General features: G+C 31.8%; 1 protein-coding gene across 2 annotated transcripts in view; it reads right to left on the bottom strand.

Moving 5' to 3' along the window:
• Window positions 1-8,979, bottom strand: part of LOC118182790 (clotting factor G beta subunit-like) — a 62,376-nt gene extending 53,397 nt beyond the window's left edge. Inside the window, exons 1-3 of one of the 2 annotated variants that reach the window (XR_015042061.1) lie at window positions 8,727-8,979; window positions 4,450-4,521; window positions 3,997-4,296 (exon numbers count right to left, since the gene is read on the bottom strand). Coding sequence is in view for 1 of the 2 variants with exons in the window: in XM_085820336.1 (XP_085676462.1) it covers window positions 3,997-4,296; window positions 4,450-4,513 (364 nt within the window). In the remaining variant the exon portion in view is untranslated. The remainder of the gene's footprint in view (window positions 1-3,996; window positions 4,297-4,449; window positions 4,522-8,726) is intronic. The other variant, XM_085820336.1, reaches the window with a different exon arrangement.
• Between the last annotated feature and the right edge of the window lie 7,462 nt (window positions 8,980-16,441).

Below are 16,441 nucleotides of genomic sequence, written 5' to 3'. Positions count from 1 at the left end.
AAACATGCAATTACATATCTTGGAATCATTTTTATTCAATGCTATAAGGCATATGTAAGGTGTATTAAGAAAATTCAGGAACACTTTTAATAATTCATGATGAAAAGAGGACAAATACCACGATCATGTCCATACCTCTTGGAAGAAAATATACGTAAATTTTCACACTGCAACGTAAGGTGTGTGTGATTATGGCAAAGCCTCGAGGGCTATCTGCCTAAGGGGAGGGATGCCTTCGTGGAGGACTTTCTAAGGGAAACTGGCTCGTATACACGTTATACATGGGGAAAACCACGAAAACGCCCATGCAGCCAGCCCGTTCGCGGGATTCGAACCTCGGACCGAACTACCAGTGTTCAGCGACTTTACCGCTCGGCCGCTGGTGGGCCCGCAACGTAAGGAATTTAAGTGCATTTAGATTGGAGAAAAACAGCAGGCTCTCTCCAGAAAGGATTCATCGAGAATCATTCTTGTATTGAATCTTGACTCATAACTGGAGAGGAAATGCCTCCATTTTTTACATGTCCAAAGGTAGTGTGCCTAGCTCGGGTTCTCTTTTGCGAAGGGAACATGTACAACACGCAGGTCGCCGGCCTAAAAGGCTTATTTTGAAGTTAGTATGTATACAGTATGTTTAAAAGTTGTTGTTTCAGACGAACCAGCAAGGTTCTGAGGGAACTCTTTAGCAGTAATCTGTTTATGGTGGGTAAATGAGATGTATCGATCTTCTTGATGAATCATGACTCTTAGACGCGTTGGCCAGGCATAACTTTATTCGTGATAAACCATTAAGGGATTTCTATTTGAGACTGGCTAGCCTCAAGTCTTCCGATGGCTCTTCATCTCTATTTAGCGTCTAAACAATTGAGAGAACTAATTTTAAATGAAGTTAAAAATGCTTGTGGTTTTGTTTATCGAAATGCAATTCTATAGACGAATTTCACAGATTTGGAAATTGGTCACTTTTATATTTTCTTAAAAAATATTCTTTAATCCTTATAATAACTATAGATGCTTACATTACAATTACCATTCCTCAAATTATATACGATGTCAATTTTTAAAATATTAATGGCAGATATTTTTCTATTGTTAAAAATATATTTGTAGCTGTAATTTTGGACATCGGCATAAATAATTTCAGTTATCAATGAAATCTATACAGATAGTAGTCTGGTTATACTCTTATCTGGTTATACTATGGCGTTATACTCTTGGTTCAACTTTACTTGATTCCAAAGGCCTGTGTTTTTTGCATAATTCTACATATGCCTGATATGGTCAGATGAAAAACAATCTAACGTTTCGGAAGTTAAAAATTTGCTATGTGTCCCAGTTTTCGTGAAACTTTTCTTCTAAAAATTAATAAAATGATGTCGAAAAATGAACAGAACAAAATTTTAGAAAATTTAACAAGTGCAACACTTTCCGACAGGTGGTTCAACGTTATCTTGGAACCTTTGCATTATAACAGCAATCTCCGTTATCCGGCCTATAAAAGGGGCTACAGATTACTGAATAGGTTTTATAAAATTTTGGTTATTGAATATTGGATAGTTTATAATTATTAATAAAATATTACTTACTAGAGATTTACTACCAATAGTTGGTTATTAATTATATAAATATTATTGGAAAACGTTAATATAGTAATTAGCTATTCATCTTACGGAATATTCAGAAAAGGTAACCACCTTTTGAAATTTGTTTCTTTGCACATTTATCCTAGACGAGTACATCTAATTGCAAAGTTTTTTAAAATTAAGAAGATGGTTTAGAAAGTTTTATCACTGTCAGTGGGAGCATTCTGTAAACATAAAAGTTATTTTTTTACATGATTCCATATAAAGTAGTAAGTTGAATCAATAAAATATTCACTATGTTTTTATAAATTAAAACAAGCTGTTTCGTACCTCTGCTGGCTAAGCTTTCAGGAAAGAACAGTTTACTAAATACTAAACAAATTTGAATGTTTGTCGCCAAGAGGTAGGGAGAAACTGGGAACATAGCTGAGTATATCTCAGCGACCTATGCATGATAAATGAGAGCATTTTGTATTTCAATTATTAAACCAAAATGAAAATTTTAATAATTTTTTTTCAGTTTGTTTAGAACTTATTTTTAAAAATTCTTCAAACGCATTTGCTGAAAAGTTTTCATAAAATTCTTTATCTTGTTTTGAAGAGCTCCATTACTGGAAATAAGGATCAGTATAAGAAAATAAAACCTATAGTCGTGTTTTTTGGACATCTACAAAATATTGTTTTACAGGGATATATGGTATTTTGAAGTTTTAGGAAGTAGTCCCCTCTATTCCGTTGCAGGTAGCAAGAATCAGATGCATTAATTAGCATCGTAATACACCATATATGTATACATGCGTATATAGCAGTGTAAAAACTATTTACATTTTTGGGGGGAGAAAGACAGCAAAGTGCGCTTTGAAAAAATGATGCTAATTGTTAAAAGAAAAGAGTATTAGCTGAGTTTCTTGTGCCCGGTTTACGATTCAGAAGTGAAAAGGTAGTGCTTTGTTGATGTTTTATACTGTTACAAATGTTGTGAATAGTTTTGGAAATAAGTTTTCTGTTGTTTTCTAATGTGCTGATAATCGAAAGAGAATCGGCTATTTCCATAAAAGGGCTTTATTTTGTAGCATTTGTATTTTATATACAAATTTGTTTTTCAAAACACACCCATATGGGAAAAATATTACTTTCAATTGATTTCATTTCAACAAACTGCAGTGCATTATTAACTGCCACTCTATTAACAGAAAAATCTTCGCTACGAATTAAGATCTGAAAAGATATGGCTTCTAAAACTCTGGAGAATTTTACTTTCCTATCGTCTTTCATAGTGTAATAAAAAGGGAGAAGTAGTGAAGCAAGTATATGGAAGTTTTGCTCGAAAAACTAAAAATTTCATCTCATTAAAACCCTTTAATGCATGAAGATGCAAAAGTTGGGAGCTTTGGTTACTTTAAATACGGTAATAACACTTTTTTATCATTTTAATCCAAAGCTCGGTATTTGTTTAAAATTTCTCTATAAACATGACACCAAAGCATTATATTATACAATTTTAGACAAGCAGATTTATATTCTTTTTATTATTTCAGTTTTACAACATGCATTTAAGAAATCGTCAAAAGCAATCTTTCAATATACTCAATTATCACCATTAGGTTCTTCCACTTCATTTTTAAATAAAGAGGTATGAATATTTGCCAAATTTCTCTTTACAACTGTTTTCGCGTTATACGGTATTTGAAGGAGTTGCTTAGATGATAACAATTATTCCCATGTTTTCAACTAAAGCGAACTTCATTTATTTAGTTCTATACAAATCTCAAATCCGTAATTTCGATGTAAACATACTCTATAATAATGTAAAATTTTAGAAAATACTGTTATCGTCAATAAATATTATAAAGTTAATTACTTCAAATTTTAATATATTTTTTATTGATTCTGGTAGATTAACAATTATTTAAATGCAAAAAATATTTTAATAATATTCATTTATATAATTTTTAAGAATAATTGCCTTTTAAAGCAAAAATATTTGTTGTTAGGTATTTGCTTGGAACACAAGCCTTATGGGCTCAAGTATTTTTAGCGCAATAAATAATCTTTCTTTTTTTAATTCCTTTGTCAAAATTTCTTTAAACTTTTATTTGTCCGTAGCTAGTTTCCAACATCTTATGTTTTGTTGAAAAATCATCTTTGGTCATTAAAAAACAATGGTGCGAAACAGTGATTGGAGGGCGAACAAGTAAAAGATTTTGATATTCCTATTTAACTTCAAATGAAGTGAGAAAGTTTTTTAAAAATCGTCATTAATCTTTCAAAGACTTATTTTTAGATTAAATAACAATTTACCGTATTAGATTATCGTTTCAAGCATTTTGAATAACTTTGTTTACATAGCCGCTGATTTAAGTACTGCGATTTAAGTAAGAAGATATGAAGTGGTTTTGTTCTTCGAACTTACCACGAAAGGTCAAGTCAATACCACGAATGTTGTCAGGCTTAGGCTTCGGTTGACTTGGTCTTCTTGTTTTCGGTGGCAACGTCGTTCTGATTGTAGTAGTTACTTTCCTCTCATCCAAGCAGCAGACAATTGGATCAAGGCCTATCCTGCATGTATGACGCGTAGGTCTTTTGCAATCGGATCGCTTTTTACAGAAGCCCTGACGGCGACGGTAAGAGCAGGGTCGGTCAGAGCCTTGCAGTCTAAACGTCCTGGAGAGCTCATCTGAATCTTCCTCATCTTCCTCTTCTTCAACGGAATCTTTTTAATAAGGAAGATACTGTTATCATAAGGACTCGGAAAAGCTATAGTGTATGTAAATAAATTAATATTATGGTTAAGACGGAGACATTGGTAAGAAAGATCATTGAGTATTTTTGTATTTAGTGGGAGAAAATTATGTTAAACACTTACCTGATATGTGAATTATAAACAGCATAAATAACAAAAAAGGTAATATTCGCAATGAAATTTTCATTGCAGTAACTAAAAGAAAGAAAATGAAATAAGTTCAACATGAAAACAACGAAAAATATAGCAATATTTTTTTTCACATAGAGAAGAAATACTGATACTATGCATACTGTAAAATAATGATGGTTGACTATCGCTCTTCACAATAATGCCTTTATCTCTGAAGTTACGCATTTTTTGATTTACGTAATATTGGATTTGCATAAGTAAGCTATGCAACTGAATTTCTCGATTTAAGATGAATTTTTGACGAAAGATTAGAACTTGAAAAAAAATCACAGGATTTTTTTTTTTAAGTTTTGAGAAAAATAAATGACGAAATAACTAGGATTGCAAAAATATTCAAGTGGCATAACCCTACAAAATCCTACGTAATGATTCCCTTCAATTAAAAAATATTTTTAAACCGAAAGTAATGTTTTTAATATATTTTACATTGGTTTAAATGTAAGGCATATTTTTCATATGATGCTTCTCAGCTACATCCTACAGCTAACGTCATCATTTAATTTTCAGCTTCTATCCCCTAATAGTAAATTTGTCACGTGAAAGATGTACTTTACACCTGCTCTAGAACAAAATCATGAGGCTGTATTAATGGTGTTAAATATAATTTCATATGAGTTTAATATCTAATTTTTTTATGACTGTATGCAGTAAATTTTACCCTCACTTTCCAACGCATACCTAAATTTCAAAGCATTCGTTTTGCATTTTTCTTGAGCATTAAATTGGAAAATAGTACATAAATAATAACATTTACAAGGTTTACTGAAAATATTTTTCCGATATGGAAAACGTTCAATTCTCATAGTTGTTATTGCCGAATTGGAAAATCACACAGAAATGCATGGTCGCAAATGCTTTCCTGGCGCGATAGTGACGACACAAAACACCAGAAAGGATGAATATAAACAGGGTGAGAAAACATGTTTATTATGCTCAGTGCAGCTAAAATGTTGGGAATGTTAAAATTTTGCATATATTAACAGTCTTGATGTGCGTCTCCACCTGAAAACAACGCGTGCTTAAACTCTGGATCGGCAGGGGTGCTCCGATGCATTGGCCAGCAAGATCGCTACGCCTCACTTGCATTGACTACTTTCTCTGGGGGTACGTCAAGGCACTGGTGTACAAAACCCCAGATGACAGTGCTCAGGAACTTGTTGCACGTATCATGGCAGCTGCTTGGAAGATCCGGGATACGCCAGGTATTTTTAAATTTTGAAAAGCTTATAACAGAGAAGGAGAAGCAAAAAATAGGTTGTCTATTGATTTTTTTCCTCATTGGACTTAGCATCAGGTTCTTGGCATATAAAATTAAATGAAAAAGATACTGAAAAATTGCTATTTACAATAAATTTTGTTCTTTATGAATTCACTCGATTACGTTTTGGATGGAAAAATTCCCCAGCTGTTTTTCAAAGAGCTCTTAGACAAATTTTAAATAAATATCAAATTCAGTTTGCTTTAAATTATTTTGATGACATTATCGTATTTCTCCAAATTTTGATGAACATCTTAAACATCTTAAGATAATATTTGACATATGTGAAAAAAAGAATATAAAAAAAAAAAAAAAAAAAAAAAAAAAAAAAAAAAAAATTTAAGTGTGATTTTGCTAAAAAAATTAATTTTCTAGGATATAAGGTTCAAGCAGGAAATATCAACCTAATAATGCAAATATTCAGGTTATTAAGAAATTACAACCCCCTAAAAATATTAAAGAATTACAAAGAGTTTTAGGAAATATAAACGTATACCATAAATTTATTCAAAATTGTGCAAAAATTAGAGCTCCTTTAACAAATTTACTTAAAAAAGGTACTGCTTATAAATGGACTAATGAATGTCAAACAGCTTTTAAAAATTTAAATGATGCATTAATCTTATGACCCATTTTAACTTTATTTAATCTAAAATATCAATGTCATGTACTTGTAGATGCATCTAAAGAAGCTGTTCGTGCAGTTTCAAAACAAGAACATCCAAATGGTAACGTATATCCAATTGCTTTTTATTCTACGAAATTAAGGTTTTATGAAAAAAATTATGCAATTACTGGTATTTAGCTCTTATTGATACCATAGATAAACATTTATTATTATTTACATGGTAATCAATTTACTTCAATTTACTGTACATACTTATCATGCTGCTCTACTTTGGATTAAAAATATTAAACATCCTAAAGGTAGATTATTTAGATGGTCTCTGAAATGATCTATGTATGACTTTGATATTAAATATAAAAATGGTTATACTAATGTTGGAGCTGACATATTAACTAGAAATCCTATCTGTCAATATTTGAGTTTGCAAGTTAATTTACTATCATTAGAAGAAATTAAAGAACATCAAAATTTAGATTATATTTCTAACCCTAAGTATAAGAAAATTAATGATGTGTTAACTATTAAAAAACAAAGACTATATAAAATAGTAATTCCAATATCTCTTCGTACTAAAGTACTTGAAAAATCTCACATTAAATTTGGTCATACTGGTGTGTCCTCAATGTTAAATTTATTATCTCCTCAATACTATAGGCCAGGAATTGTTCAGGATGTTAGAAATTAATGCAAACATTGTGAAATATGTCAAATTAACAAAAAGAGTAAACAAAAGGAATTTGGTTTTATGCAGTCTTTACTATCCGTTAGTGAACCCTTTTTAAATATTGTCTATTGATACTGTTGGTGGATTAAATTATTATGATTCTACTAAAAAGTATTTTCATATTATAATCGATCATGTTACTAGGTATAGTATATGGACTTTTGCTTCTAAAAGTATAACTAAGTAAGAAATTTAGAACTAATATTTCACAAAAACCAAAAACTTAAATTTATAATTAATAAATTTCAGATATGTGAAATATTAGTTCTTTGTGAAAAACATGTGATATATTAGTTCTAAATTTCTTAGCACTTATCTCTCTGTCTCTTTATATATAGATACATATAAGTAGCATTTATCTCTCTCTCTCTGTGTATATATATATGTATATATAAAGGCAGCGATTTTGCTATTAAATAAGTACAATGAAAAACAAAGTAACATACCAAAAAAAGTTTTGTAACCTATCCTGCGCTCTTATATTAGTTTTGATTATGTTTAGTTTCAATGTAGACCTTTTTCCACGGTTTCTAGTATTAATATTAATAAGGAATTGCTTTTTCTTGATTCCAATTTTATTTTATTTTAAATTTTGGATGCTTTAATTTATGTTAGCGTAAATCCATAATGTACGCGTTCCTAAGATCCATACTATATTATCCTTTATGACTATCTTTATATCCTTTATGACTAATAGAAAATTAGAAGAGGATAAGGACATATAGATAAGAAACTGAATTCTAAGTAAAAACTAACTTCTAAAATGAATCAACCAATAATATCGGTACAGTTTTCTGTAATTACTTTGCAAAAAAGAGCTGTCATATTTTTAATTTAAATTAAATATCCTACCATGAAATATTTTATTTTCTATAATAGAATCTCTTTTATTCGAGCTAACTAAAGCGCATCGAATTCGGATGGCCTTTGATTAACCATTTTTTAGCAATTTAAAGGTAGAAATACCTGCTTGCCACATTGTTAAGCAAAAGTATTTATTTCAATGCTACTTTTATATATCTCTTATATACTCTTATTTTTCAAAGTAATGAGCAATATTTTTGAGTTTTCTTCTCGCAAAGTTTACAAACAATAGGGTGGTATTCTTGCCGCACTGTAATATGAACCAACTATAAATTCCAAGTTACCTTCTTTCTGGCCAATACAGATTTCACATTTCTCTATTTCTTCAATACGGCGTCTTAAGATCACTTACTTTTTTATCATAAACTATTTCCTTACATCTAAAATATGTGACTGTGAAAAAAGTTTATTATTAAAAATTGAAATTAATAGGATTCAGGATCCATTGTTACTTTTCTCCACATTATTTACTAATCTGGATTGCGATTAAGAGAAGTTCAGTTAAGTAGGACTTCACTGCTTTTATATTATAATGCTTAAAGATAATAAGTTTGTAAACCGCACATTATGCTGTTTGCTTGTTGAACCAATCTCAGAGCATTGTAACATAAGCAAACAGCATAATGCGCTATTTAATACAGAAATTCATATAAACGCACAAACATGGCCACAATGGAACCCAGCACAAAATCGAAGCCAGTTTAAAGAACATTGATAGTTTGGATGTCATTTACCTGGTTTAATCGCTCCTCACTATCCTGTTACAAAAATTCATTCACAGACATTCGAGTGCAGGTCGACTTCACCGTTCAAAGCTTGGCGATTAATAGAATGCTCGTTAGCAAAGCACTTTTAAAAGACTGCAGGGATTTTGCGTAACATCCATTGCGCAAATAGCAGCTCTTTAAAACTACTGAACTATTCGAATCCGGTTTCGGGATGGGTTTTGGATTCGTGAGGAGATTACAAAAACATTGTAGTACGTTCCTGGGCTTATACAAAAGAGAATAGCTTTGACATTCAAAGTAATGAGTGTGAACTGGCCACCTGTTCTTTGTTTTGTTTTCTGTTTTCAAGGCGGTCGGGTCTTGCGCTGATGCCATTAAGTAATTATGACGTCATGACGTGTCGTTTAAATGCGCTCGCACAGGTAATGGATTTCAGTGACGGATGAAATTCTTGAAACCAAATGGTCGATTCTAAAATGAAACTGGAATCATATGGAGAAACAGATTTTACGTACGGTTTTGAGATATATGTAGAATCGTTTCATGTGTAAAAAACTTGCACTGGTTAATAAATCATGATAATTTAATCAAGGGAATTCAAATTACTTTTATAGTGAAACTCCTAATTGAGACACTGTATATTAGGATACTCGAAAAATTCAAATATGTGAATTTTCTTTCTCATCTCTCTCGCAATCCAAAAACGTATTTATTGCCATATAAGTGAGGAAATTTTACTTTTCATTTCAATAAAGATATGAACTTAAAAAAAAAAAAAAAAAAAAAAAAAAAAAAAAAAAAAAAAAAAAAGATTCCTTAAACAAACTATAAAACACCATTTGCTTTGATATATATATATATATACTTAAATATAAATCTCTCTCTCTCTGTATATATATATATAATATATATATATAGAATGCAATTACTTTTCTTTTACTTTTTAAATGATATATGTTTGGCAATTGCTGCTGGGCACTGTTGTAAGTAGTGTCTAAATTTATTTTATTAGCTTGTAGGGTTTATATTTATTTTAACTAACATTTATTTTAAGTTTAAGCTATCTTTCCTGTCAAGCCTTTACTTTCCCCTAGAATTGCCAATGCCAGAGTATGTAAATTAGTAGAACGCACAGAGTATTCAAATTTTAGCAGAAGTAAATTAAGTTTAAATAGAAGGGAAACGAGATTGTAAGTGTGCTTCTTGAATCGCGAGCGTGAAGGTTGCTAGGTAGAAATTTTAAGAACCGCGCGTTTCGGCCTGTGTGCCTATTTCGGCAGTTCGTTGAATCTTTCAACTTCTTAAACAGTAAGTTTGCTGAATCTCAGCTGTATCTTAGAACGCGGTTAAGTTAGTTACGATTATAGAGCCTCGTAGATAGTGACTTCGTTATTTATTCATCCTGTCATTTATTTTTAGTTGTATTTTTCTATTTGGTTTAACCGCCGGGTCGGCGTAGTTCGTGAGCGTCAAGTGAACGCAACTGTGATTTCTAAAGTGAAATAAAAAGAGATTTAAACCCTTCTTACGAGTTTGTATAATTTACAGTTCATAGCAGTCGCTACTACTGTTGCGGACAAGTTGGGGCCACGCAACATCATAAGCTCTTCAAAAAGTATTTATAGTTCTGTAATATTTTTAATATTACCTTATTTATTCGCCTCTTTCCGATAGTTTTGTCCCCTAGCGTTTTTAGCACAATGTTCTTAAATGTTTTTAAGTAATCACGTAATTTTCTTTCCTCAAGGTAGTTAAAGACTATATCCGAAAGTTTTTATAACGAGTGGATGGCAGCAGAGTCCTGCAGTTTGACCGGAACCGTAAAAAACCAGAGATCTTCCACTGAAATGATTTATTTGTGAATTTCGGGTCTATGGGATCTGATTGATGAAGCAATAGTAGTGAACAGTTTCAAGAAAATATTTAATGCTCTTGATGGTTCTCTAGATCACTGCCATGTGGGAAGACAGTGACGAAGACGATTACAACAACGATGATAGCGATGACTTCCAAGCTTTATCAGACGAATAGAGGCAGTAGATAATTGATAATGTAGGGATCATTAAATGACTTGAGGCCTAAAGAGTAGCAGTGGACAACAATAGGAGCTGGCGAGATTCAAGCTACAGGGAAGTGCAAATATCTTATTAGATAATTTAATGTTAATAAAACTATGTTAATTTAATGTTAATATAATTAAAATGGCAGTTTCTTTTAAATAAATAATATTGATACTGTTTCGTGGAGGATTAAAAATAGTTGCGTGAAAAGGTTATTCCCATAGCATCAACAAGTCATTGATAAGATTTATGAATATTTTTGCTCTTAGTGTAACAAATTACGAGTGTATCTTTCCCCTCTCGATTTTCATTCGATGAAATTACTAAAATAAGGGGGGGAATACTCGAGTAAATACGGTATTTCAATCAAAGAAAAATCAAAAATAAATATGTAAATATATAAATAACAAACTGTATTAGTTTATTCTAATTAACCGGGTTATCTTACTTTGGCTTCACTATTGCTTTGTCAACTTCCACCATAACGCAAATTCGTTTAAGTATAAATAAGCATCCATTTTCCAAGATTTTCATATAGGGTATGATGGTATAAGTTGGTTTTCACTCTCTTTTAGTTTTCCTGTTGTTGAAATTTATCTTGTCGACTTAAGTTTTCTAGTAGCTGCAATTTTTGACGTTTAGATTAGTTATGTTATTTTGTACTTAATATTCGATTTAATTTGATTACCCGCAAGCTAGTGGAGATAAGTTTCTGTTAAACTTTTAGTGTGCGTAAACGTCAGGTGGCATGTTAATAAGTAGTTCTGCTTTCGTTTTAGTCATTTGACAGTCTCTTACGGTTACTCAGAAGTGAGTTGGCATTTGAAAATTAGTAGTAATAGCTATTAATTTAATTTAGCCTAGAAAGAGTTTAATTTTATTTAGCTTAGAAGTCTATTAATGACAAGCTTAATTTTACTTTTTTATTTGGTCTAGAAGCAATCTTTATGATTGAAGTTCCGAATGACTGAAATTCGAATAAATAATTAAAAGAATATGCTTGAACCTATACAGATATTTTAATTCCGGCAAGATATGGAATTAGAAATTGTGGGCTTGCAATTGGACTGGACTGGACGTCGTCTGGGTCAACTTCTGCTCGAGGTGTTAGCCAGAAAAAATTGTTAATTACTCGGCGATTTAAACTACTGGAATTATTAAAATGTTTCGTGTTATTGAATCAACCGAGTAAAAAAAAAAGTATATGTAAATATTGCAATATACAATGGTACACATAAAACAGAGTGATATACAACATTTAGCGCTTGAATTGGATAAATGACATTTGTATGCTGCTTCGTACTGTGAAACGCGCCACCATGATAATAGTAACATTGTATTTCAATGTATGTTAAGATGATGCTTTAGAAAAAGATATCGGTGTTACAATACTTCTGCTTATTGTATAATATTACTGTAATTAATGACAGGAATTTTTTATGATTAATTACTGATACATGATGATACATATCGCAGCTACAGGGCTGTGAGAATAAACGACAGAATTTATCTGTGCATACAACTACAATAGACATGTGTGATCGCTACAATAGAAAATTCTCTCAGAGGAGACTAAATAAATTCATTGCTTAGATACATTCATTACATTACATATGATTCAGGGAGAAAATTTGGCTTTCCGAAAAATGGTAAAGGAAATCGATAAAGTCATTATGTAGCTTGCTAAAATGTAAAACTGGCAACGAAACTGAAATAGTCATTCTGATATGGATGTAGTTAGGTAGGTAGGTGATTGAGGGCAGAGACGCCTGATGTATAACATAGGTAAACAGTCATGTGCTCTGCGTCCTCTCAGGGCCGCATCGGGAGTTTATTAGTTATAAACGAAAATGCATACATTGCCATACAAGGGCGCATTTGACATATTCGTTGTACATTGCTATGTTTTTGACATGCGTTCAGATGATGATGGACATATACATACATAACATGTATACATAACATATAAATAATAGACATACAATTAAACATATAAATAAACGCATAAATAAACATAAATTACACATTTAAAGAAGTTGAAACACTTGTTACAAATATTAACATACATAAATGAAGTATAACAAAAATAAAATAAAATAAAAATAAAAATAGAAAGAACAGACACAATAATATAATAGCATAAAAATAACTAATTATGTATAAAATAACTAATTTTTAAATACAAATAACACATAAATAGTCATAAGACTTTCAGCAAAATATGTAAGCACAGAGTATAATTATAATAAATGAAAATAACATGATGGATGTGTGTATACTAATGATTGATTGGGTATTACAATTGGCATTATTATGGTTAGCAGAGATCTTGTCCAAGTCAGCTATTGTGTCGATTACTTTACAGATTTTATTTACAGCTTTATTCTTTTTTAAGAAGATAAACTTTCCTATTATTAGATGGCAGTGGCAGATGAAGGTTTGTTGTAATAGGACATGCAAATAAGTAGTGGTCAGGCATACCATTTTGTCCACAGACTCATAAATCTGTTGTTGAAAGTCCATGTTTATAGGAGTATAATGGAAACGGGCCATGCACTGTGGTAAAGTTGGTGAGTGGTGCTGTAGCTATAAGTCGTTCTATTGTAACATTTGGTAAAAGATCATATGTACACCTGCCCGTCTCGCCTTCGATCCATTCTCGTGGCCATTGTTGTAGAGCCTTTGTTTTTAGAGCTGTTTTTAAATATGAAGAAGGAGCAGGAATTGTAATTTTCTGTGCATTATGGTTGTTAGCAGCAACTTTGGCAAGTAGATCTGCTGCCTTGTTACCAGTATTGGCAACATGTGCTTTAACCCATATCATATTTATATGAGATTGTGAATAGCGTTTTTCATTACCGTCATTTGTTAATTTCTAATAACAATGGTATCACAACCAGCCAACAAGTTCGGGGCCGTCCACAGGGTTCCTGCGCAGGACCCCTATTATGGAATATTACGTTTAATGCAGTATTAAACACTGAATGGTCTTCACACACAACAGTCATAGCGCATGCTGATGACGCATCGCTCCTGGTACAAGGGTGTCCTCGCGATGAACTTGAAAAGCATGGCACTGAAGTTTGTACACTATTTGCCAAATTATGCAACAGCTCAAATTAACAATTTCAATCGGAAAATCAATGGCACTAATAATTCCAAGACCAAGTACCAAACCTAAGAGAAAACCATGTATTAAGCTAGAAGGAAAGAATATTAAAGTGGTCAATAACCTTAAATATCTAAGAATAATATGGGACCCAGGTCTTACTTGGATTCCCCACCTACAAGCTCAGTGTGCTGTAAAATCTATAATAGCACGAATAGCCAAGAAATTTCAAGGACGGAATTGGAGGCAGAACCCGCACATCACAAAAATATTATATCTTACAGTAGCAGAAAATGTGGCACTTTATGGAGCAGCAATTTGGGCCAATCCTATGGGAGCAAGAAAAGTAAGACACTTAGCAGCTCTTCAGCGTCCATTTGCCCTCAACCTGTGTAAGACTTACAAAACTACAGCTACAAACTCAGCACAGGTATTAGCAGGTCTATTGCCTTTGCATATAAAAGCTCAAATGGGAGCAGAATGCAACAGTCTTATACATCTTCGCAAAGATGTAACTTTCTGCGACACAACCTTCACCACCCAAACATCCCGGCAATATCTTGCACACTCACCCAGCACTTAAAGGCCTAGGAATTCATACATATAAAGGAATAAACCAACCACGCACAGAAATACAAACCACCACCACCACCACCAAAATTTTCACAAATGGCTCAAAACATGACAACGGTGTGAACAGTTCATTCATCCATTACGCAGCAGACAACGTCATTCATGTTCGAAAAGGACATTTACAACCATATAATAGAGTATTTCAAGCCGAGGCTCTGGCTATTACAGCAGCAGTTCAGAACGTCATCAATTGTCAAAAACGTTCAACTCTTTTTACAGATAGCATATCAAATCTATATGCAATAGAAAATTTAACTCATATTTCACCGCTTATAATAAATCTGCAAGAAACTCTACTCTGAAAAGGATTGCCTATATCTACAACGCTGATATGGATGTAGGCAGTCCTTTGAAATGCAGCTTAAATTTTATCGGATGTTAGGAGAGACAAAGAGGTTCGTGATATTGCACAAGGAGACGTGGTACAGTACCCAATATAAGCAAAATGCAACCTTAGAATTCTTTAAAATTCTTATCAATTATTTTGCTAACCAGATTTATAAAGCTTTCAGTTATTAGTTATATTATATTATTGAAAGATATAATATTATACATCATTGTATGTATTTAAAAAAATTAAAAAATCTAAATGTATTTAAAAAATTTAAATGCATTCAGGAAAAGAAAAATAAATACAAAATTTTTATGCGCCTTGAAAGATGGCCTTATGCACCTTAAAAGATGGCTTTATGCACAGTGTAAGTTATCCTTTAAAAGTAGAAATTAACAGTTAAAAATATTTTATAAACGAAAAGAAACTTGTTTGTAAAAGTGCTTTATATGTAAGATAACAATGTATGTTTGATGATTTTTTATGAAAAAAAAAAAAAAAAGGCTAGTTTTCACGATAGAAAAGGGTTTGAATACTCAGGAGTTTCCAATGTAAGACAACGAGGTACCTTTTAAAGCATTTTACAGACAAAAAAGGGCTGGCTTCCTTCGCATATAAGACAACTTTTTATTTTGGAAAATTTCTTTAGTGTCTTAAGTTATTTCTTAAGTAGTTTTGCAAATATGCATTTAATAAAATGAATTTATTCTGTGAGAGAGAAAACTAAATAAATAGTATACCGTGAATAAAGTCAAAACAGTTGTACTTACTATGAATGTAGAAGTTAAGGAATAAATATTAACAAAGGATAACTAATTAGCTAACATATATTTTTCTGCTAATTTAAAATAATTACGGAGAACCATTAAAAAATTTAGCCTCTTGTTTTAAGGAAGGGAAACATGGACTTTGTTTTCACGGCAAAGCAGGAATGAGGGAATTTTTCCAATTTTTATACTCTCAAATTATGTTTACTTATCATTTTATTACTGAGAAAAGGTAATGGACTTTGTGCCTGGTGGAGCAGACTAAGGCCTCTACTGATATTATAATTATTATTTTATTTTATTTCTATTTTACGATCTCATTTTATTATCATCAAGTGTATTTGTGCTAATTATGAATTCCCCACGCCTACCATTGTGGTTCAAAATTCCAATTCGCCTGATAACATCACGTGACAACCAAAACTAGTTCATTTCGAATTCTCTCAGTTTCCTAAAATATTTTGTGCTCAAGATAAAAGAGTTTATTAATTCAGAAGTCAAACAACAAAAATCAGCGTTATATTTTCAAAATTTTCACAGGACTAGTTCCGATGGTTTTACCGAACCACCATCCTCAGCTGCAAAACTGCAAATGAACAAGATAGGAAATAATGATTAGATAAGATAAGAAAGCCTGGACAAGAATAAGCAAGTGGCGCCATCTGTTGGTGAAACCAGAACTAAAACATAATTTCTTTAAAGGCCGAAGGCAAAGATGGATTGGAATTAGAATCGTTAACTAGAACAAAAAGTTTTTTTTTTTTTTCTGTATGTGAAATGCCTCTAGAAAATCCAGTTCTCCAATGAAAGATGCTATGGCA

The sequence above is a fragment of the Stegodyphus dumicola genome, chromosome 7 (assembly GCF_044657685.1).
Source record: "Stegodyphus dumicola isolate Sdum_Otavi_A_Nest chromosome 7, ASM4465768v1".
Taxonomy (NCBI): Eukaryota; Metazoa; Arthropoda; class Arachnida; order Araneae; family Eresidae; genus Stegodyphus; species Stegodyphus dumicola.
This window is presented reverse-complemented; position numbering and strand designations above follow the sequence as displayed.